The following is a 23,271-nucleotide window of genomic DNA, read 5'->3' as shown; positions in this document are numbered from 1 at the left end:
CAGAAATAATACAAATGAACAAATGATAAAGCTTGGGTTGCTGAATATTCGATCCTTTACTTCAAAAGCGCTCATAGTTAATGATATGATCACAGACTATAACCTAGATGTCCTGTGTATGACAGAAACCTGGCTAAAACCAAACGATTACATTACTTTAAATGACTGCTACTCATTGTCGTAATCATACTCTAGATCTAATATTATCACATGGAATCAATGTTGATGCTGTTGAAATTCTGCAGCAGAGCGACGACATCTCAGATCACTATCTATCATGTAAACTTCATTTAGCCAAGGCTGCAAAGCCAACTCCGTGTTACAAGTATGTTAGACCTATCACTTCTGCCACTAAAGATTGCTTTATCAATAATCTTCCTAATCAGTTTCATCGTCTCAGCATCCCAGATAGCTTAGAAGAACTCGATATTGCAACAGAAACTTTTAACTCTCTATTTTCCAGCACTTTAGACACAGTTGCTCCTTTGCGCTTACTCACACTCACTCACACACACACACACACACACACACACACACACACACACACACACACACACACACACACACACACACACACACACACACACACACACACACACACACACACACACACAACACACACACACACACACACACACACACACACACACACACAGGACCTGCGCCTGGACACGACAACAACACAGTCCTGAAGTGTCACTAGTCTCTCCCTGTGAAGGCCTCCTTTCCTCTACCTCTGTACTGATAAAGCGTTGTCAGGATAATTCAGGTTCGCGCGTCTACGCAGAAGCGATAAAAAAATTCTCTGAGCCACCAGGCACTGTTTTATGCAAATGAGCGGTCGGATCGCATTAAAGAATTTTCTGTTAGAACGGTGTGTGTTAGCGGCCGCTAAGTATAAATAATATAATAATAACTAGTATTAATAAATAGTATTAATAACTAATGATTCTTCGCAACGGAAGTGAATCAATCAAAACTAACTTTATCTGGACAATAACTTTATTCTAGATCTGCTGTAAAGCCTTAACAATCTCTGTTACTGTAATCTCCTATTATCACTGTAAAGCTGCTGTGAAACTATATTGTTAAAGCGCTGTATAAATGAAGGAGACTTGACTTGACATGGTGATGAAGATGAGGATGATGATGATGATGTCAGTGTCTTCCACACAATAATAAGCTCAGTTTGTACGGCTGGTCTCGTGACAAGCTTGTGTTCTGACCCGGAACGAGTCTCGGCTCTGTTGGGTCACAAACAGCTGAGAAAGAGCATATTGTGGATACACAATATGAAATTAAATATTAATTATTAAAATTAAAAACATATAGATATTATAAACATATAGATATTGAAAACAACTCAAAAGTTTGGATCAGTTAGATTTTATTTCATTTTTTTGCTGTAGGACATTATTAAACTACTTATTCAGTAACGACTCATTAAATTGCTCAAAGGACTTTATTATAAAATATTTCTACTGTGTGTCAAATAAACGCTGAACTTTCTATTCATCAAAGAATCCTGAAAAATAAAATGTAAGACGGTTTCTACAAAAATCTGAACTGTTTTCAACATTGATAATAATCATAAATGTTTCTTGAGCATCAAATCATCATATTATAGTGATTTCTGAAGGATCATGTGACACTGAAGACTGGAGTAATGATGCTGAAAATTCAGCTTTGATCACAGGATTTATTATTTATAATTTAAACTGAAATAATATTTCACTGTTTTACTGTATTTTTTTTATAAAGATAATATTAACACTTCAATATTTGACGATAAGAACATTTTACTGTAATAATCAAATTTGGTTCAAACTGAGTGAATTACAACACACACTGTGAATATGCTACACACACACTCACACAATCTTGTATTTACCAAAAAAACCCAAAAGTGACAAAACGATCTAAGGCTGATTTGAACTTCTGAAACATGTAAAGTTCATGAGAAAGGCGTTTCTCTCGCCGTCACACGAGTCCTGTTTTCCAGAGTCACTGATGTCAGAGAGCGGATCCGTGACCTTTGACCTCCTGAAAACTCCTCCGTGACCTTTGACCTTCTGAAACTCCTCTGTGACCTTTGACCTCCTGAAACTCCCCTGTGACCTTTGACCTCCTGAAACTCCTCTTGTGTTCCGGGCCGGAGGAACAGAAGCCGAGAGAATCCTGTCGTCGGGATTAAACACGATTAATCACAGCAAACGCTCTTCTGTCTCGCTGAACATATGCAGATGACACGCCTGAGCAGATTAACATGAGCCGTTATACATGATTTATGGAAATGTTGTGCACAAGGTCAGTTTTATGTAAATCAAGCTCAAACATCTCTCTGTCAGGGAGAATAACATGAACATCCTGCCGTCACATCCAGTTTCCTGCGATACACAATCCTTATTCATAATTCAGCTGTAAACAAAGTGTGTGTGTGTGTGTGTGTGTGTGTGTGTAAACCCGCCTCCGTTAATCTGCAGATCCGATTCGTTTAATCACCGTCAATACCGTTTACAAAGGATGATAGTAAAAATGCGATTCTTTTTCCTTTTTTTGCATCGTGTTCTGGAAATTAATATTGTTTATTACCTGTTTATTACAAACTAATGTAATCTTATCGACAAAGAAACAAAGTAATTAAGATAAACTACAGTTTAGAATGTAACATTTATAAAAGATTCCATTTCACAGAAATATGAACTTTTTTCAACACTGATAATAATCATAAATGTTTCTTGAGCATCAAATCATCATATAATAGTGATTTCTGAAGGATCATGTGACACTGAAGACTGGAGTAATGATGCTGAAAATTCAGCTTTGATCACAGGAATAAATTACACTTTACTATATATTCACATAGAAAACAGCTGATTTACATTGGAATAATATTTCACTGTTTTACTGTATTTTTGATCAAATAAACGCAGTCGTGGTGAGACTTCTTTTAGTGTACGTAAATATTGTCGAGTAAGTAAAGCATGTCATAAATACAGTCATAAGCCACAGAAGTGAGGAGCACGTCTTACTCTGAAGTAGTTTCTGAATCTCTTGCTGACGGCGTACAGAGCCACAGGGTTGATGCAGGAGTTCACCGACGCCATGTTGAGGCCGATGTAGTCGAGAACAAGAAAGGTGCTAAAACATAACCACAGTGTCAAAAATACATGATCACATTCACTTCAAACACACATTGAGCGTTCACTGAATGTCTATGGTCACAAACATCCACTGACAGGCAGTATTTTAAAGGTGAAATTATGCGCCTTTCACATGATGTAATATAAATCTATGGTGTCCCCAGAATGTGTGTGTGAACTTTCAGCTCAAAATTCCCTCAGATAATTTATTATAACTTGTCAATTTTGCCCCTTTTTGGGTGAGTGCAAAAACAGCTGTTTTTGTGTGTGTCGCTTTAAATGCAAATGAGCTGCAGCTCCGCCTCCGTTCAGAAGAGGGCGGAGTCTTTACACGAGCTTCAGAAACTACGGCAATAACAAAACAGGCCAATCTCACTCATCCAGAATCCCAGAATAACCAGTAGCGAGTGCAGCCTTACGGAGAGACTCAGGAAGAGTTTCTGAATGTTAGTGGAGACATTTATGTAGTTGTTGTGGAGTTACATTGATCATCTCATCATCATGTTGAACTTCTACACAAGTGTCCACAGTTCCTGAGGTGTTTATAAGACAGCGGTGACGTGTTCTGGTCAATAGTGTTCAGTGCTCGTCTGTGCTCAACGACCAAACAGTTTCAGGCTTTGCTGGATCTTCTGCCGTTGCGTTAGAACTGGTCACTGTTGTCGCTCGAGAAACCGAATGTCGGCTGGTGTGTGTAAATGTGCAGATTAAGGGCCCGTAATATTATAAACGTGCAGATTAAGGGCCGGTAATATTATAAACGTTCAGATTAAGGGCCGGTAATATTATAAACGTGCAGATTAGGGGCCGGTAATATTATAAACGTGCAGATTAAGGGCCCGTAATATTATAAACGTGCAGATTAAGGGCCTGTAATATTATAAACGTGCAGATTAAGGGCCCGTAATATTATAAATGTGCAGATTAGGGGCCGGTAATATTATAAACGTGCAGATTAAGGGCCGGTAATATTATAAACGTGCAGATTAAGAGCCGGTAATATTATAAACGTGCAGATTAAGGGCCGGTAATATTATAAACGTGCAGATTAAGGGCCGGTAATATTATAAACATGCAGATTAAGGGCCGGTAATATTATAAACGTGCAGATTAAGAGCCGGTAATATTATAAACATGCAGATTAGGGGCCGGTAATATTATAAACGTGCAGATTAAGGGCCCGTAATATTATAAATGTGCAGATTAGGGGCCGGTAATATTATAAACGTGCAGATTAAGAGCCGGTAATATTATAAACGTGCAGATTAAGGGCCGGTAATATTATAAACGTGCAGATTAAGGGCCCGTAATATTATAAACGTGCAGATTAAGGGCCGGTAATATTATAAACGTGCAGATTAAGGGCCCGTAATATTATAAACGTGCAGATTAAGGGCCGGTAATATTATAAACATGCAGATTAAGGGCCGGTAATATTATAAACGTTCAGATTAAGAGCCGGTAATATTATAAACGTGCAGATTAAGGGCCGGTAATATTATAAACGTGCAGATTAAGAGCCGGTAATATTATAAACGTGCAGATTAAGAGCCGGTAATATTATAAACGTGCAGATTAAGAGCCGGTAATATTATAAACGTGCAGATTAAGAGCCGGTAATATTATAAACGTGCAGATTAAGGGCCGGTAATATTATAAACGTGCAGATTAAGGGCCGGTAATATTATAAACGTGCAGATTTAGAGCCGGTAATATTATAAGCGTGCAGATTAAGAGCCGGTAATATTATAAACCTGCAGATTAAGGGCCGGTAATATTATAAACGTGCAGATTTAGAGCCGGTAATATTATAAACGTGCAGATTAAGGGCCGGTAATATTATAAACGTTCAGATTAAGAGCCGGTAATATTATACACGTGCAGATTAAGGGCCGGTAATATTATAAACGTGCAGATTAAGTGCCGGTAATATTATAAACGTGCAGATTAAGGGCCGGTAATATTATACACGTGCAGATTAAGAGCCGGTAATATTATACACGTGCAGATTAAGGGCCGGTAATATTATAAACGTGCAGATTAAGTGCCGGTAATATTATAAACGTTCAGATTAAGAGCCGGTAATATTATACACGTGCAGATTAAGAGCCGGTAATATTATACACGTGCAGATTAAGGGCCGGTAATATTATAAACGTGCAGATTAAGGGCCGGTAATATTATAAACGTGCAGATTAAGTGCCGGTAATATTATAAACATGCAGATTAAGAGCCGGTAATATTATAAACGTGCAGATTAAGAGCCGGTAATATTATAAACGTTCAGATTAAGTGCCGGTAATATTATAAACGTGCAGATTAAGTGCCGGTAATATTATAAACGTGCAGATTAAGAGCCGGTAATATTATAAACATGCAGATTAAGTGCCGGTAATATTATAAACGTGCAGATTAAGAGCCGGTAATATTATAAACGTGCAGATTAAGTGCCGGTAATATTATAAACATGCAGATTAAGAGCCGGTAATATTATAAACGTGCAGATTAAGTGCCGGTAATATTATAAACGTGCAGATTAAGAGCCGGTAATATTATAAACGTTCAGATTAAGAGCCGGTAATATTATAAACGTGCAGATTTAGAGCCGGTAATATTATAAACGTGCAGATTAAGGGCCAGTAATATTATAAACGTGCAGATTTAGAGCCGGTAATATTATAAACGTGCAGATTAAGAGACGGTAATATTATAAATGTGCAGATTAAGGGCCGGTAATATTATAAACGTGCAGATTAAGGGCCGGTAATATTATAAACGTGCAGATTAAGAGCCGGTAATATTATAAACGTGCAGATTAAGTGCCGGTAATATTATAAACATGCAGATTAAGAGCCGGTAATATTATAAACGTGCAGATTAAGTGCCGGTAATATTATAAACGTGCAGATTAAGAGCCGGTAATATTATAAACGTTCAGATTAAGAGCCGGTAATATTATAAACGTGCAGATTTAGAGCCGGTAATATTATAAACGTGCAGATTAAGGGCCAGTAATATTATAAACGTGCAGATTTAGAGCCGGTAATATTATAAACGTGCAGATTAAGAGACGGTAATATTATAAATGTGCAGATTAAGGGCCGGTAATATTATAAACGTGCAGATTAAGGGCCGGTAATATTATAAACGTGCAGATTAAGAGCCGGTAATATTATAAACGTGCAGATTAAGAGCCGGTAATATTATAAACGTGCAGATTAAGGGCCGGTAATATTACAAACGTGCAGATTAAGAGCCGGTAATATTATAAACGTGCAGATTAAGGGCCGGTAATATTATAAACGTGCAGATTAAGGGCCGGTAATATTATAAACGTGCAGATTAAGGGCCGGTAATATTATAAACGTGCAGATTAAGGGCCGGTAATATTATAAACGTGCAGATTAAGGGCCGGTAATATTATAAACGTGCAGATTAAGGGCCGGTAATATTATAAACATGCAGATTAAGGGCCGGTAATATTATAATAAGATCCTCTTCATACATCAGAAGGAGAGAAATCTGATCGGTTTATTTTTCGTCAAGATCTCAGAGAAAGACTCACCAGAACAGAGTTACTAGGTTTCACTTTTCACGTTTTCTGTGTTGTTAGAAACACCGGATTATAGCAGGGCCGGCCCGAGGCATAAGCGAACTAAGCGGCTGCTTAGGGCCCCCAAAAGGCTCGGGCCGGCTCTGGATTATAGTATTTAAACACGGAAAACGTCAGATTTTCATGATATGTCCCCTTTAAGACATGATGAGCAGCTTAATTTTGATGACGACAATCGCATTATGACACACAACAAGCTCAGTGGCAAAAATAATCATAATATTCACCCAAGTTAATGGCTGAGAGAAGTGCTGATTAAGTTAGAGTCAAGTCTCCGTGTCCGGTTGGTATGGTGCTGATTTTTGTATCTTATAAGTGTGAGTGTGTGTATGTGTGTGTTATGTGTGTGTTACCTCAGTAAACTGCATCTGTTGGGGTCATGCTCATCATAGATGGTTAACTTGAGGATCCTGCTGAGGTGAAGTGGAAACCAGCAGACAGCGAACACCAGAACCAGACAGAATACGGTCCGGGCCGCCTCGCGTCTCTACACACACACACACACACACACACACACACACACACACACACACACACACACACACGCACGCGCGCACACACACACACACACACGCACGCGCGCACACACACACACACACCAGTCAAAAAAACATCGGAAAAAAAAGTTACAAAAATAAAATAAAAATGACAAAAGTGCCTTAGTGCTTCCACTTCTGGTCTCTGCAGGTTTTTTTAAAATCTAATTCAAGTCTTTTAAAGATCTTTTTTAAGTCCTAGACGAACATATTAATACCATATGAGCAATGTCTATGGTAACATCTTAAACTATAAAAATCATCATTTACAGTAAACAGCTTTACAGTTCAAATACAGATTTTGACAAAAATAAAACTTTTGTAAAATGATAAACCTCACATTTCAGCCTTTAAACCATTTTTTAAGAAAAGCGATGAGTCAAAATTATAAATTATTATACTTATATTATTAAGATTATATTTAAAATATGTGGTATGATATAATATTTGTTTAGATTTTTTGAATGCAAATTTGCTTCTTTACTCTAACTCGTCTTTATTTTTAGGTCATGTTCCAAGAATATTCAAGCTGGCAGTAATAAAACCTCTCATTAAGAAACCGCAATTAGACCCAAATAACTTAGCAAATTACAGACCCATTTCAAATCTTCCATTTATGTCTAAAATACTAGAAAAAATTGTGGCCGCTCAATTGTGCTCTTTCTTGCAAGAAAATGAGATATATGAAAAATTCCAGTCAGGATTCAGACCGCATCATAGCACAGAAACTGCGCTAGTTAAAATTACAAATGATTTACTTTTAGCTTCTGACCAAGGCTGTATCTCAATACTAGTTCTACTCGATCTTAGCGCTGCGTTCGACACTATCGATCATAAAATACTCCTGGATCGACTACAAAACTACACTGGTGTTCAGGGACAGGCATTAAGCTGGTTTAGATCGTACTTATCAGACCGTTATCATTTTGTCTGTTTAAATGGGGAAAAATCAAAGATAACGTCAGTAGACTATGGAGTGCCGCAAGGATCGGTGTTAGGCCCTCTGCTATTCTCAATATATATGCTCCCACTTGGTAATATTATAAGAAAATATGGAATTAATTTCCACTGTTATGCTGATGACACTCAATTATATATTTCATCACGGCCAGATGAAAACACTAACTTATCAAATTTGACAGAGTGTCTCAAAGATATAAAATGCTGGATGACGCGTAATTTCCTGCTACTAAATTCAGATAAAACGGAGGTACTACTTATTGGTCCAAAAAACTACCCACAAACTCACTTACAATACAACTTTAATATAGAAGGATGTCCAGTTACTTTATCCACTACAATAAAAGACCTGGGTGTTATACTAGACCGCAACTTGTCTTTCGAAAATCATATTTCATGTTACAAGAACAGCCTTTTTCCACCTTAGAAACATTACAAAGCTACGTAACATGCTATCTGTTTCTGATGCAGAAAAGTTAGTTCATGCATTCATGACCTCGAGACTAGATTACTGTAATGCTATATTAGCTGGCTGTCCTGCATCCTCAATAAACAAGCTACAGTTAGTGCAAAATGCAGCCGCTAGAGTTCTTACTAGATCAAGAAAATATGATCATATAACACCTATTTTATCATCTCTACACTGGTTACCTATCAAGTTCCGTATCAATTACAAAGTACTATTACTGACCTATAAAGCCCTAAATGGTTTAGCTCCTGTGTATTTAATGGACCTTCTATCGCCCTACAATCCATCACGTTCTTTAAGATCACTAAATTCGAGGCTTCTGGTCATTCCTAGGATATCTAAGTCCACTAAAGGAGGAAGGGCGTTCTCACATTTAGCTCCTAAACTCTGGAATAGCCTTCCTGATATTGTTCGAGGCTCTGACTCGCTGTCCCAGTTTAAAACTAGATTAAAGACGCATCTCTTTAGCCAAGCATTTACATAATGCTTACCTTTTATACCACTGCTGAATCAGATCGAATGCATTTAATATTATAAAACTTGAAGAGTCTGTAGGTTATTTGTATAGGTTGCATAGTATTTACAGTCATTACGTTCCTGTGTATATTGCGTGAATGACGGGTGGTTGGGTAGATATTGTGTTTTGCGGTAGGTGGTATGCCATACGGAACCGTTGCCACTGAACCTGCTTTAACGACGACAGTGGGGCTCGACAGCCTTAGTCAAACGGGTCGGCGCGTATGGTTGGGTTGCGGAGAGATTGTGAGATTGTGGTTAGGTCTCAGCAGCAGGAGGGATGTAGAGGTCAGTAAGCAGGGCTGAGTTGAGTGGGGGACGGAGGGGGGTGACTCTGGGACGCAAGAATCACTGTCTTCATGTTTTTTATCATCTACGCCCGTGTTATGGAAATCATTATGAACAGCAGCTACGCTAATTATTTTCCCTTTTTGCTTTTCTGCTGTTATCACGGGACGCGAGTCCCGAGAAAAACGGCGTTCGTCAGCTCCAGTTTGTATCCAGCCTTTCACGGAGACTTCAGATACGCCAATCACAAAGCCTGTGAAGAGACGACTCAACACCGGCGATATGGACCCTCTATGGTGGACGGCACTGATCCTCAACAACTCGTCTCAACACCGGCGTCATTATTGGACTTCTAAAAGATGGAAATGGATAAATTTCTAAATGTTCCGATCCAATCTGCCTTGTAATGCTGCCCGAATCATAAATCATGCACTGTTCCTTCGTTGGCCAGAGGAGAACTGGCCCTCCGACTGAGTCTGGTTTCTCCCAAGGTTTTTTCTCCATTCTGTCACCTGATGGAGTTTTGGTTCCTTGCCACTGTTGCCTTGGCTTTTGGCTTGCTTAGTTGGGGACATTTAATATTCAATAATATTATTGATCTGCCTTGCTTAAGGTGGACGTTGACTCAATTTTCTTTTAGAAACAAACTGTTATATTATTTTCATGTTATCACTGTGAAGCTGCTTTGATACAATCTGTATTGTAAAAAGCGCTATATAAATAAAGGTGACTTGACTTGACTTGACTTTCTGATCGACCAGTTAACAGCTCTGCGTGTAAAGCGCTGAATTAACTTTCTGCCAGTAGATGGCGCTTATAAAAGTCAAATCCCCGTTATTTATACAGCGCTTTAACAATATAGAGTTTCACAGCAGCTTTACAGTGATAATAGGAGATTACAGTAACAGAGATTGTTTAGGCTTTACAGCAGATCTAGAATAAAGTTATTGTCCAGCTAAAGTTTTGATTGATTCACTTCCGTTGTAAAGATCATTAGTTATTAACTTAGCGGCCGCTAACACACACCGTTCTAACAGAAAACAGAAACTCTTAATGTGTTCTGGACGTTTATTTACACACAACAGTGTTGGAGCTTGAGAACACCTTGAAACAGGATCCAAAGTGCATGTTTTTGAAAACGAGTTTTGAAAGCGATACCGTTATCATCTCTGTGTAAACTTCAAAAACATGAATCTATGAAACGGTGACGGCGCACATGCGTATCGCGTGTGCCGGTTTGCTAGAAACTGAGAGGCATGTATCGAGATGAACTCTGGGAACTCAGACCTGCTTCATGTGTTTGTCCGGAACGCTTCGGCTGAAGATCCTGCGGGTCATCAGAGAGTAAAAGATGGAGGTGCACGTCAGCGGAACCAGGAAATAACACCCAAACAGCCACCAGTCTTTGGACACTTTATAAAACTAGAACAAGACCAAAGAGAGTTAATGATGAACTTGACATTAATATTTCGAAGGAAGCACGTCATTATCAGACTGAAAACTCAAGATGTTTGATGAGGAAACGAGACTCTCTACATCAACACTTCCTCACATCAGGGTGCCCTTCGTCATATTCGACTGAAGAATTTTACCGTTTATATTTTTTATGAATTTTTTACTTCATGGGAATGGTACGGAACTTGGTAAAGGTTTTGGCACTTGCTGTGTGAAAACACAAAAAAATCATAGACATGATTGAACAGGTTAAATGGTCCTGAAACAATAGTCACACTTGTGCTCCTCGCGGTCAGAAATGACGCATTGGAAATGAATGAGAGTTTCCTCTAGTGGAAGCGTTCGGAACTGCAGCCGAACAACATCTCACTGAACGCTCATTTACTGAGATATCAGCTCACATGTGCAACACAACTTGTTTAGATTTATGGCTTTGATTTTCTTGTAGTTTTAGAGTAAGACGTGATTTTGAAAAGTATTTTTGTGCATTTTTTATAACAATACACGTAAAATTCTGTTACTTTTTTCACTTCAGCAATAATCTGCCACGTGTCGTCTTTGAAAATAGAAAGTTAAGAATTCAAGATTTACGACAGTTTAAGTTGGAAATGTATTTTCAGGTCTATGCTCAAAAAGTGAATACATGGAAATATAGATACAGATTAAATATAATTTAGTATAAAAAAATCCCATAAAAATAAAAAATATTAAATAAAAAACATCAAACAACAATATAGTACATTCATTTAATTTAAAAAAATGCTGTTCGGCTCAGTTTACCCGCATGAACGCAGAGGATTGCACAGGATGGAGGAGGCAGATCCGCAGACGCTCGCCTCTGTACTCCATCACCATCAGATCGAACGCCACGGCCTCCGGGACGGCCAGGAGCGTCGAGATCATCCAGATCAAACACACCTGGACTGCGATCCACTTGGGAAAACCCGGAGCTTTGGTCCGAGTCCTGGATGAGACGATCCGGTACCTTCAGAACGACAAACGCTTCTACTTTAGTGGTCAGATTACAGTGTCTGTAATCAAATAATAAACCCCTGCAGGTCCTTCATGTTGTTGATAAAATTCTTTATAATTTTCTTTTTTTATGCATTGGTTTAAAAAAAAAAATTCTGATATGAATATGATAACTATTCAAATCTGTAAACAAATTAGGTCAAAAGTAATTAAAATGGATGGATGTAATGCTGTAATTGATAGATTGCATTACTAACTACAATTTTTGTAATGTACTCTACCGTTCAAAAGTGTGGGGTTAGTATTTTTATCTGAAATAATACTTTTATTCATCAAAGATGCATTAAATTGATCAAAAGTGACAGTAAAGACATTTATAATGATATAACTATATATATCATATATAATTATAATGATATAATTATATATGATATAACTCTATTCATCAGAGAATCCTGAAAAAATAAAATGCATGACGGTTTTTATTAAAAAAAAAAAAAATTTGTTTTCAACATTGATAATAATTAGAAATTTTTCTTGAGCATGAAATCATCATATTATAGTGATTTCTGAAGGATCATGTGACACTGAAGACAGTTTTCTAATTTAATTCTAATTTATATTAGAATAATATTTCAAATTTTTTACTGTTTTTTTGATTAAATAAGTGAAGCCTTGGTGAGCAGAAGAGACTCTTTCAGAAACATTAACAAATCTTACCGACCCCGAACAGTAATGAAATATGTAATGAATTTACAGACTACAATTTGTAAGTAATCTACCCAGTAATTAAATTTTTATTATTTTTAAAGCACATTTAAAAAGAAAACATGATGTTCCAATTTTATTAGTACAGGTGAAGAAACCCATCAAATAAAACATTAATCAATGCTAAAATTCTATATTTAAAGGGATAGTTCACCCAAAAATGTAAATTCTGTCAGTATTTACTCTCCATCTCCCTCGTTCATCTTTGGAACACGAATTAAAATATTTGTGATTAAATCTGAGAGCTGGATCACTCCTCCATAGGCTTCTAAGGGATTGACACTTGTTCCCCGAAAAGTTATTAAAGACATCGTTAAAATAGTCCAAGTGACTACAGTGGCTCAATCTTAAGTTCATCATGCGACGAGAATACTTTTTGTGCGCAAAAAAACAACAAAAATAACGACTTTATTTCAATTTCTATATCATCATTCGTGTTCTGAAGATGAACGAAGGTCTTACGGGGTGGAACAACATGAGGGAGAGTAATTACTGACAGAATTTACATTTTTGGGTGAACTATCCCTTTAAATATTAAAGCAGCGCTGCTGTAAAGGTCCCTCACCGGTCGATACTTAGAGCGCAGAGACTCAGGACTGTGATTCCCACCGACGCTTTCTGAAGAAACGGCAGGAGTTTGCAGATCAGGACACCGAACGGCCAATCCTCTGCCAGGAGCTGAGGAAACACCACACACATTTCAGAAACACCACACAAACACTTCACAAACACCACACACACTTCACAAACACCACACACACACTTCACAAACACCACACACACACTTCACAAACACAACACACACTTAACAAACACCACACACACACTTCACAAACACCACACACACACTTCACAAACACCACACACACTTCACAAACACCACACACACTTCACAAACACCACACACATTTCAGAAACACCACACAAACACTTCACAAACACCACACACACTTCACAAACACCACACACACTTCACAAACACCACACACACACTTCACAAACACCACACACACACTTCACAAACACCACACACACTTCACAAACACCACACACACACTTCACAAACACCACACACACACTTCACAAACACCACACACACACTTCACAAACACCACACACACTTCACAAACACCACACACACTTCACAAACACCACACACACTTCACAAACACCACACAAACACTTCACAAACACCACACACACTTAACAAACACCACACACACACTTCACAAACACCACACACACACTTCACAAACACAACACACACTTAACAAACACCACACACACACTTCACAAACACCACACACACACTTCACAAACACCACACACACTTCACAAACACCACACACACTTCACAAACACCACACACATTTCAGAAACACCACACAAACACTTCACAAACACCACACACACTTCACAAACACCACACACACTTCACAAACACCACACACACACTTCACAAACACCACACACACACTTCACAAACACCACACACACTTCACAAACACCACACACACACTTCACAAACACCACACACACACTTCACAAACACCACACACACTTCACAAACACCACACACACACACTTCACAAACACCACACACACACTTCACAAACACCACACACACTTCACAAACACCACACACACTTCACAAACACCACACACATTTCAGAAACACCACACAAACACTTCACAAACACCACACACACTTAACAAACACCACACACACTTCACAAACACCACACACACACTTCACAAACACCACACACACACTTCACAAACACCACACACACTTCACAAACACCACACACACTTCACAAACACCACACACACTTCACAAACACCACACACATTTCAGAAACACCACACAAACACTTCACAAACACCACACACACTTAAAAAACACCACACACACTTCACAAACACCACACACACACTTCACAAACACCACACACACACTTAACAAACACCACACACACTTCACAAACACCACACACACTTCACAAACACCACACACACTTAACAAACACCACACACACTTAAAAAACACCACACACACTTCACAAACACCACACACACACTTCACAAACACCACACACACACTTAACAAACACCACACACACACTTCACAAACACCACACACACACTTCACAAACACAACACACACTTAACAAACACCACACACACACTTCACAAACACCACACACACACTTCACAAACACCCCACACACTTCACAAACACCACACACACTTCACAAACACCACACACATTTCAGAAACACCACACAAACACTTCACAAACACCACACACACTTCACAAACACCACACACACTTCACAAACACCACACACACACTTCACAAACACCACACACACACTTCACAAACACCACACACACTTCACAAACACCACACACACTTCACAAACACCACACACACACTTCACAAACACCACACACACACTTCACAAACACCACACACACTTCACAAACACCACACACACACTTCACAAACACCACACACACACTTCACAAACACCACACACACACTTCACAAACACCACACACACTTCACAAACACCACACACACTTCACAAACACCACACACATTTCAGAAACACCACACAAACACTTCACAAACACCACACACACTTAACAAACACCACACACACTTCACAAACACCACACACACACTTCACAAACACCACACACACACTTCACAAACACCACACACACTTCACAAACACCACACACACTTCACAAACACCACACACACTTCACAAACACCACACACATTTCAGAAACACCACACAAACACTTCACAAACACCACACACACTTAAAAAACACCACACACACTTCACAAACACCACACACACACTTCACAAACACCACACACACACTTCACAAACACCACACACACTTCACAAAAACCCAACACATTTCAGAAACACCACACAAACACTTCACAAACACCACACACACTTCACAAACACCACACAAACACTTCACAAACACCACACACACTTCACAAACACCACACACACTTCACAAACACCACACACACTTCACAAACACCACACACACTTCACAAACACCACACACACTTTACAAACAACACACACACATTAGATCGCATCATCCGAACGCTTCACTGCACATCACGACTCGAGAGTCACCTTCAGTGTGGGGAAGTTTCTTTGAAAAGCAATGCATTACAATATTGCGTTACTCCCTTAAAAAGTAACTAATTGAGTTAGTTACTTTTTGTGAAAAAGCAATGTGTTATGTTACTTTTGTGTTACTTTTTTCCACTTGTGCTGGGATTAGCAAGTTATTAACAAGTTATATTTTTGTGCAAATGTAAACACCCTTTCACAACAAAAGTGAAATAATAATCCTCAGGCTGAATGAAATGCATATTCACGCGTGTACAGTAGAGGTAGAGTACAGTAGAGTACAGTAGAGATAGAGTACAGTAGAGATAGAGTACAGTGGAGTACAGTAGAGTACAGTAGAGGTAGAGTACAGTAGAGGTAGAGTACAGTAGAGGTAGAGTACAGTGGAGTACAGTAGAGGTAGAGTACAGTAGAGGTAGAGTAAAGTGGAGTACAGTAGAGGTGAAGTACAGTAGAGGTAGAGTACAGTGGAGTACAGTAGAGGTAGAGTACAGTGGAGTGCAGTAGAGTACAGTAGAGTACAGTAGAGGTAGAGTTCAGTAGAGGTAGAGTACAGTGGAGTACAGTAGAGTACAGTAGAGTACAATAGAGGTAGAGTACAGTAGAGGTAGAGTACAGTGGAGTACAGTAGAGTACAGTAGAGGTAGAGTACAGTAGAGGTAGAGTACAGTGGAGTACAGTAGAGTAGAGGTAGAGTACAGTGGAGTACAGTAGAGTACAGTAGAGTACAATAGAGGTAGAGTACAGTAGAGGTAGAGTACAGTGGAGTACAGTAGAGTACAGTAGAGGTAGAGTACAGTAGAGGTAGAGTACAGTGGAGTACAGTAGAGTAGAGGTAGAGTACAGTGGAGTACAGTAGAGTAAAGTAGACATAGACTGCAGTGGAGTACAGTAGAGTACAGTAGATGTAGAGTACAGTAGAGGTACAGTACAGTAGAGGTAGAGTACAGTAGAGGTAGAGTACAGTAGAGTAGAGTACAGTAGATGTAGAGTACAGTAGAGGTAGAGTACAGTAGAGGTAGATTTCAGTAGAGGTAGAGTACAGTAGAGGTAGAGTACAGTAGAGTAGTGTAGAGTAGAGAACTTTAGCGTACAGTATATTGCATTCAAGTACAGTAGGGGTAGAGTACAGTGTAGTAAATTAGAGTACACTAGAGTAAAGTGAAGAGTAGCGTACATTAACGTACAGTGGGGTAAAGTACAGTAGAGTACAGTATAGTACATTAAAGTACAGTAGAGGTAGAGTACAGTAGAGTACAGTATAGTATATTAGAGTACAGTAGAGGTAGAGTACAGTAGAGGTAGAGTACAGTGGAGTGCAGTAGAGTACAGTAGATTACAGTAGAGGTAGAGTACAGTAGAGGTAGAGTACAGTGGAGTACAGTAGAGTACAGTAGAGTACAATAGAGGTAGAGTACAGTAGAGTACAGTAGAGTACAATAGAGGTAGAGTACAGTAGAGGTAGAGTACAGTGGAGTACAGTAGAGTAAAGTAGACATAGAGTGCAGTGGAGTACAGTAGAGTACAGTAGATGTAGAGTACAGTAGAGGTAGAGTACAGTAGAGTACAGTGGAGCACAGTAGATGTAGAGTACAGTAGAGGTAGAGTACAGTAGAGGTAGAGTACAGTGGAGTGCAGTAGAGTACAGTAGAGTACAGTAGAGGTAGAGTACAGTAGAGGTAGAGTACAGTGGAGTACAGTAGAGTACAATAGAGGTAGAGTACAGTAGAGGTAGAGTACAGTAGAGGTAGAGTACAGTGGAGTACAGTAGAGGTAGAGTACAGTAGAGGTAGAGTACAGTAGAGGTAGAGTACAGTGGAGTACAGTAGAGTAGAGGTAGAGTACAGTGGAGTACAGTAGAGTAAAGTAGACATAGAGTGCAGTGGAGTACAGTAGAGTACAGTAGATGTAGAGTACAGTAGAGGTACAGTACAGTAGAGGTAGAGTACAGTAGAGGTAGAGTACAGTAGATGTAGAGTACAGTAGAGGTAGAGTACAGTAGAGTAGAGTACAGTAGAGGTAGATTTCAGTAGAGGTAGAGTACAGTAGAGGTAGAGTACAGTGGAGTACAGTAGAGGTAGAGTACAGTGGAGTGCAGTAGAGTACAGTAGAGTACAGTAGAGGTAGAGTACAGTAGAGGTAGAGTACAGTAGAGGTAGAGTACAGTGGAGTACAGTAGAGTACAGTAGAGTACAATAGAGGTAGAGTACAGTAGAGTACAGTAGAGTACAGTGGAGTACAGTAGAGGTAGAGTACAGTAGAGGTAGAGTACAGTGGAGTACAGTAGAGTAGAGGTAGAGTACAGTGGAGTACAGTAGAGTAAAGTAGACATAGAGTGCAGTGGAGTACAGTAGAGTACAGTAGATGTAGAGTACAGTAGAGGTACAGTACAGTAGAGGTAGAGTACAGTAGAGGTAGAGTACAGTAGAGTAGAGTACAGTAGATGTAGAGTACAGTAGAGGTAGAGTACAGTAGAGTAGAGTACAGTAGAGGTAGAGTACAGTAGAGGTAGAGTACAGTAGAGTAGTGTAGAGTAGAGAACTTTAGCGTACAGTATATTGCATTCAAGTACAGTAGGGGTAGAGTACAGTGTAGTAAATTAGAGTACACTAGAGTAAAGTGAAGAGTAGCGTACATTAACGTACAGTGGGGTAAAGTACAGTAGAGTACAGTATAGTACATTAAAGTACAGTAGAGGTAGAGTACAGTAGAGTACAGTATAGTATATTAGAGTACAGTAGAGGTAGAGTACAGTAGAGGTAGAGTACAGTGGAGTGCAGTAGAGTACAGTAGATTACAGTAGAGGTAGAGTACAGTAGAGGTAGAGTACAGTGGAGTACAGTAGAGTACAGTAGAGTACAATAGAGGTAGAGTACAGTAGAGGTAGAGTACAGTGGAGTACAGTAGAGTACAATAGAGGTAGAGTACAGTAGAGGTAGAGTACAGTGGAGTACAGTAGAGTAAAGTAGACATAGAGTGCAGTGGAGTACAGTAGAGTACAGTAGATGTAGAGTACAGTAGAGGTAGAGGTAGAGTACAGTAGAGTACAGTGGAGCACAGTAGATGTAGAGTACAGTAGAGGTAGAGTACAGTAGAGGTAGAGTACAGTAGAGTACAGTGGAGCACAGTAGATGTAGAGTACAGTAGAGGTAGAGTACAGTAGAGGTAGAGTACAGTAGAGTACAGTAGATGTAGAGTACAGTAGAGGTAGAGTACAGTAGAGTACAGTAGAGGTAGAGTACAGTAGAGTACAGTAGAGGTAGAGTACAGTAGAGGTAGAGTACAGTAGAGTACAGTAGATGTAGAGTACAGTAGATGTAGAGTACAGTAGAGGTAGAGTACAGTAGAGTAGAGTACAGTAGATGTAGAGTACAGTAGAGGTAGATTTCAGTAGAGGTAGAGTACAGTAGAGGTAGAGTACAGTAGAGTAGTGTAGAGTAGAGAACTTTAGCATACAGTATATTGCATTCAAGTACAGTAGGGGTAGAGTACAGTGTAGTAAATTTGAGTACACTAGAGTAAAGTGAAGAGTAGAGTACATTAACGTACACTGGGGTAAAGTACAGTAGAGTACAGTATAGTACATTAGAGTACAATAGAGGTAGAGTACAGTAGAGTACAGTATAGTATATTAGAGTACAGTAGAGGTAGAGTACAGTAGAGTACAGTATAGTACATTTGAGTACAGTAGAGGTAGAGTACAGTAGAGTACAGTATATTAGAGTACAGTAGAGGCAGAGTAGAGTATAGTACATTTGAGTACAGTAGAGGCAGAGTGCAGTAGAGTACAGTATAGTATATTAGAGTACAGTAAAGGTAGAGTAGAGTATAGTACATTAGAGTACAGTAGAGGTAGAGTACAGTATATTAGAGTACAGTAGAGGTAGAGTAGAGTAGAGTACATTAGAGTACAGTAGAGGTAGAGTACAGTATATTAGAGTACAGTAGAGGTAGAGTAGAGTATAGTACATTAGAGTACAGTAAAGGTAGAGTAGAGTACATTAGAGTACAGTAGATGTAGAGTACAGTATATTAGAGTACAGTAGAGGTAGAGTAGAGTATAGTACATTAGAGTACAGTAGAGGTAGAGTACAGTAGAGTACAGTATATTAGAGTACAGTAGAGGTAGAGTATAGTACATTATAGTACAGTAGAGGGCGCTGCTCAAACACACCTTTCAGCTGCTGTTCTGGATAAGTTTAACAATTACTTTATCAATAAAATCAAAAAAATCTGTAGTTATTTTTGCTTATGGTTTAATTGAATTATCAAAGGTCAGAAGCATGTACATTGGTCAATAAAGTGACATTAAATGCATAAAAATGTATGCTTTATTTAACATGTTTAGTTTTTGGAGGTTTGCATAGTATCCTGATTCTGCATTTTGCTGATTTTATTCATTTTGAGGAATATTGAATCCTTTTTTGTGCAAGTGAGATGAGGAAATGCACACATTTAGTCTAGAACTACAATAACCATCATGTTTACACAGACACACACACACACACACACACACACACGGCTCTGCACTTCAATTTGTCTCAACATGGGGACAAGAGAGCTGTCAGTCAATAAATGCGAAAATAAAGTAACTAGTGTTACTTATTTAAAAAAAAGTAACTCAGATATTTTTGTCAATTTTAAAAGTAATGCGTTACTTTACTAGTTACTTGAAAAAGTAATCTAGTAAACGTAGCTCAAGTTACTTGTAATGAGTTACCGCCAACACTGGTTACCTTATAAACATTGATGGGAATGGCGATGACGATGTGTAGGAGATCTCCCAGAGCCAGACTGCCGATGAGAATATTGGGTCCAGTTCTCATGCTTTTGTGTTCTGTGATGATCCTCAGAAGAGTCACATTTCCCAGCATCCCGAGCAGCAGCACCAGAACCGAGACCACGCTGTTGATGTACTTGAATGCATCTCTGATCCGCACCGGTGCAGAGCACATCCGGGTTCTGTTCCCGGTGCCGTCCGGGGAGTTCCTCCAGGTTCTGTTCCGGGTGCCGTCCGGGGAGTTCCTCCAGGTTCTGTTTCCGGTGCCGTCCGGAAAGTTCCTCCGCGTTCTGTTCCCGGTGCTGTCCGGGGAGGTTCTCCGGGTTCTGATCCCGGTGCCGTCCGGAGAGTTCCTCCGGGTTCTGTTCCCAGTGCGGTCCGGGGTGTTACTCCGGGTTCTGATCCCGGTGCCGTCCGGAGAGTTCCTCCGGGTTCTGTTCCCGGTGCCGTCCTGAGAGTTCCTCCGGGTTCTGTTCCCAGTGCAGTCCGGGGAGTTACTCCGGGTTCTGATCCCGGTGCCTTCCGGAGAGTTAGTCCGGGTTCTGTTCCCGGTGTCGTCCGGGGAGTTACTCTGATTTCTGTTCCCGGTGCTGTCCGCAGAGTTCCTCTGGGTTCTGTTCCCGGTGCCGTCCGGGGAGTTACTCCGGGTTCTGTTCCCGGTGCCGTCTGGGGAGTTACTCCGGGTTCTGTTCATGGTGCCGTCCGGGGAGTTCCTCTGATTTCTGTTCCTGGTGCTGTCCTGAGAGTTCCTCCGGGTTCTGATCCCGGTGCCTTCTGGAGAGTTCCTCTGGGTTCTGTTCCCGGTGCCGTCCGGGGAGTTACTCCGGGTTCTGTTCCCGGTGCCATCCGAGGAGTTCTTCTGATTTCTGTCCCCGGTGCTGTCCGGAGAGTTCCTCTGGGTTCTGTTCCCGGTGCCGTCCGGAGAGTTCCTCTGCGTTCTGTTCCCGGTGCCGTCCGCAGAGTTCCTCTGAGTTCTGTTCCAGGTGCCGTCCGGAGAGTTCCTCTGGGTTCTGTTCCCGGTGCTGTCCGGGTAGTTACTCCGGGTTCTGTTCCCGGTGCCGTCTGGGGAGTTACTCCAGGTTCTGTTCCCTGTGCAATCCGGGGAGTTACTCTGATTTCTGTTCCTAGTGCTGTCCGGGTAGTTACTCCAGATTCTGTTCCCGGTGCCTTCTGGGGAGTTACTCCGGGTTCTGTTCCCGGTGCCGTCCGGGGAGTTACTCTGATTTCTGTTCCCGGTGATGTCCGGGGAGTTACTCCGGGATCTGTTCCCGGTGCCGTCTGGGTAGTTACTCCGGGTTCTGTTCCCGGTGCTGTCCGGGTAGTTACTCCGGGTTCTGTTCCTGGTGCCGTCTGGGGAGTTCCACGAGATGTTCTTTACTCCCGGATCTGCAGTCTGAGCGCTCATGAACCCGGCAGAACTATAAACACACAGCAATAACAGCACAGTGAATGAGACCAACATGTCAAAGACTCTAAAACCTGAGATAAATCCGGTTCTAATCTGTCTCATGCTGAAGAATAAAGCTTGAGATGTTTTTTCCCTGCAGCTCTTGAGTCTCTTAGGTGAAGGTGAAGGTGTGTGTTTATATATGTGAGTGTGTGTTTATATACGTGAGCGTTTGACAGCGGCTCAATAAATCATGTGTTTTGGCCCCGATCTCAGACTCAGTCATTCACACGCCTGCGGGTCGAGACACTGAGTTTCCAGTGTGATCTTGCCTCCATGATGCCATATATGCAGCGCTTTCAAAGGATTCACACACACAAACACACATACACACACACGCACACAGTCAGCGCTGCTCATTCCTCCTGATGCATCAGTGTGTGTCCAGATGTTCACTAGAGCTCTGCTAAACACTGAGTGATTAAACAGCTGTGAATGTAATGAACGCAAACAGAACATGAAGCCATCCATCCATCCATCCACTCACCCATCCCTCCATCCACTCACCCATCCATCCCTCCATCCACTCACCCATCCATCCATCCACTCACCCATCCATCCCTCCATCCACTCACCCATCCCTCCATCCATCCATCCATCCATCCATCCATCCATCCATCCATCCATCCATCCACTCACCCATCCCTCCATCCACTCACCCATCCATCCATCCACTCACCCATCCCTCCATCCACTCACCCATCCATCCCTCCATCCACTCACCCATCCCTCCATCCACTCACCCATCCATCCATCCATCCATCCCTCCATCCACTCACCCATCCATCCATCCATCCACTCACCCATCCATCATCCATCCACTCACCCATCCATCATCCATCCATCATCCATCCATCAATCCATCAATCCATCCATCCATTCATCCATCCATCCATTCACTCACCCATCCATCCATCCACTCACCCATCCATCATCCATCCATCCATCCATCCACTCACCCATCCCTCCATCCACTCACCCATCCATCCATCCACTCACCCATCCATCCACTCACCCATCCCTCCATCCACTCACCCATCCATCCATCCACTCACCCACCCATCCATCCATCCATCCATCCACTCACCCATGCATCCATCCACTCACCCATCCATCCATCCATCCACTCACCCATCCCTCCATCCACTC

The 23,271-nt window shown here is 40.7% G+C and overlaps 1 protein-coding gene across 1 annotated transcript; it reads right to left on the bottom strand.

The window, feature by feature from the left end:
* Positions 1 to 1,370: 1,370 nt before the first annotated feature.
* On the bottom strand, positions 1,371 to 22,087 carry ednrbb (endothelin receptor type Bb). Its single transcript, XM_077216568.1, has 7 exons — positions 20,632 to 22,087; positions 13,286 to 13,398; positions 11,761 to 11,965; positions 10,813 to 10,947; positions 7,110 to 7,243; positions 3,033 to 3,141; positions 1,371 to 2,178 (listed from the first exon to the last, which is right to left on the bottom strand). Exons 1-7 carry the CDS (start codon positions 22,078 to 22,080, stop codon positions 2,014 to 2,016), a joined length of 2,310 nt encoding a protein of 769 aa, XP_077072683.1. The 5' UTR covers positions 22,081 to 22,087; the 3' UTR covers positions 1,371 to 2,013.
* Between the last annotated feature and the right edge of the window lie 1,184 nt (positions 22,088 to 23,271).

Source organism: Siphateles boraxobius, unplaced genomic scaffold, assembly GCF_051911475.1.
Source record: "Siphateles boraxobius isolate OS27281-9 unplaced genomic scaffold, OSU_SipBor_1 7, whole genome shotgun sequence".
NCBI classification, from domain to species: domain Eukaryota; kingdom Metazoa; phylum Chordata; class Actinopteri; order Cypriniformes; family Leuciscidae; genus Siphateles; species Siphateles boraxobius.
The sequence above is the reverse complement of the archived record's forward strand: the minus strand, read 5'-3'. Positions and strand labels throughout refer to the sequence as shown.

Excerpts from the sequence above, each read along its gene's own strand:
- ednrbb (XM_077216568.1), bottom strand. The coding sequence starts at position 22,080 with ATGAGCGCTCAGACTGCAGATCCGGGAGTAAAGAACATCTCGTGGAAC. Across the intron at positions 11,966-13,285 it reads TGCGCTCTAAGTATCGACCG|GTACCGGATCGTCTCATCCA; the intron begins GTGAGGGACCTT and ends GTCGTTCTGAAG. Across the intron at positions 7,244-10,812 it reads CGGACAAACACATGAAGCAG|AGACGCGAGGCGGCCCGGAC; the intron begins GTCTGAGTTCCC and ends GTGTGTGTGTAG.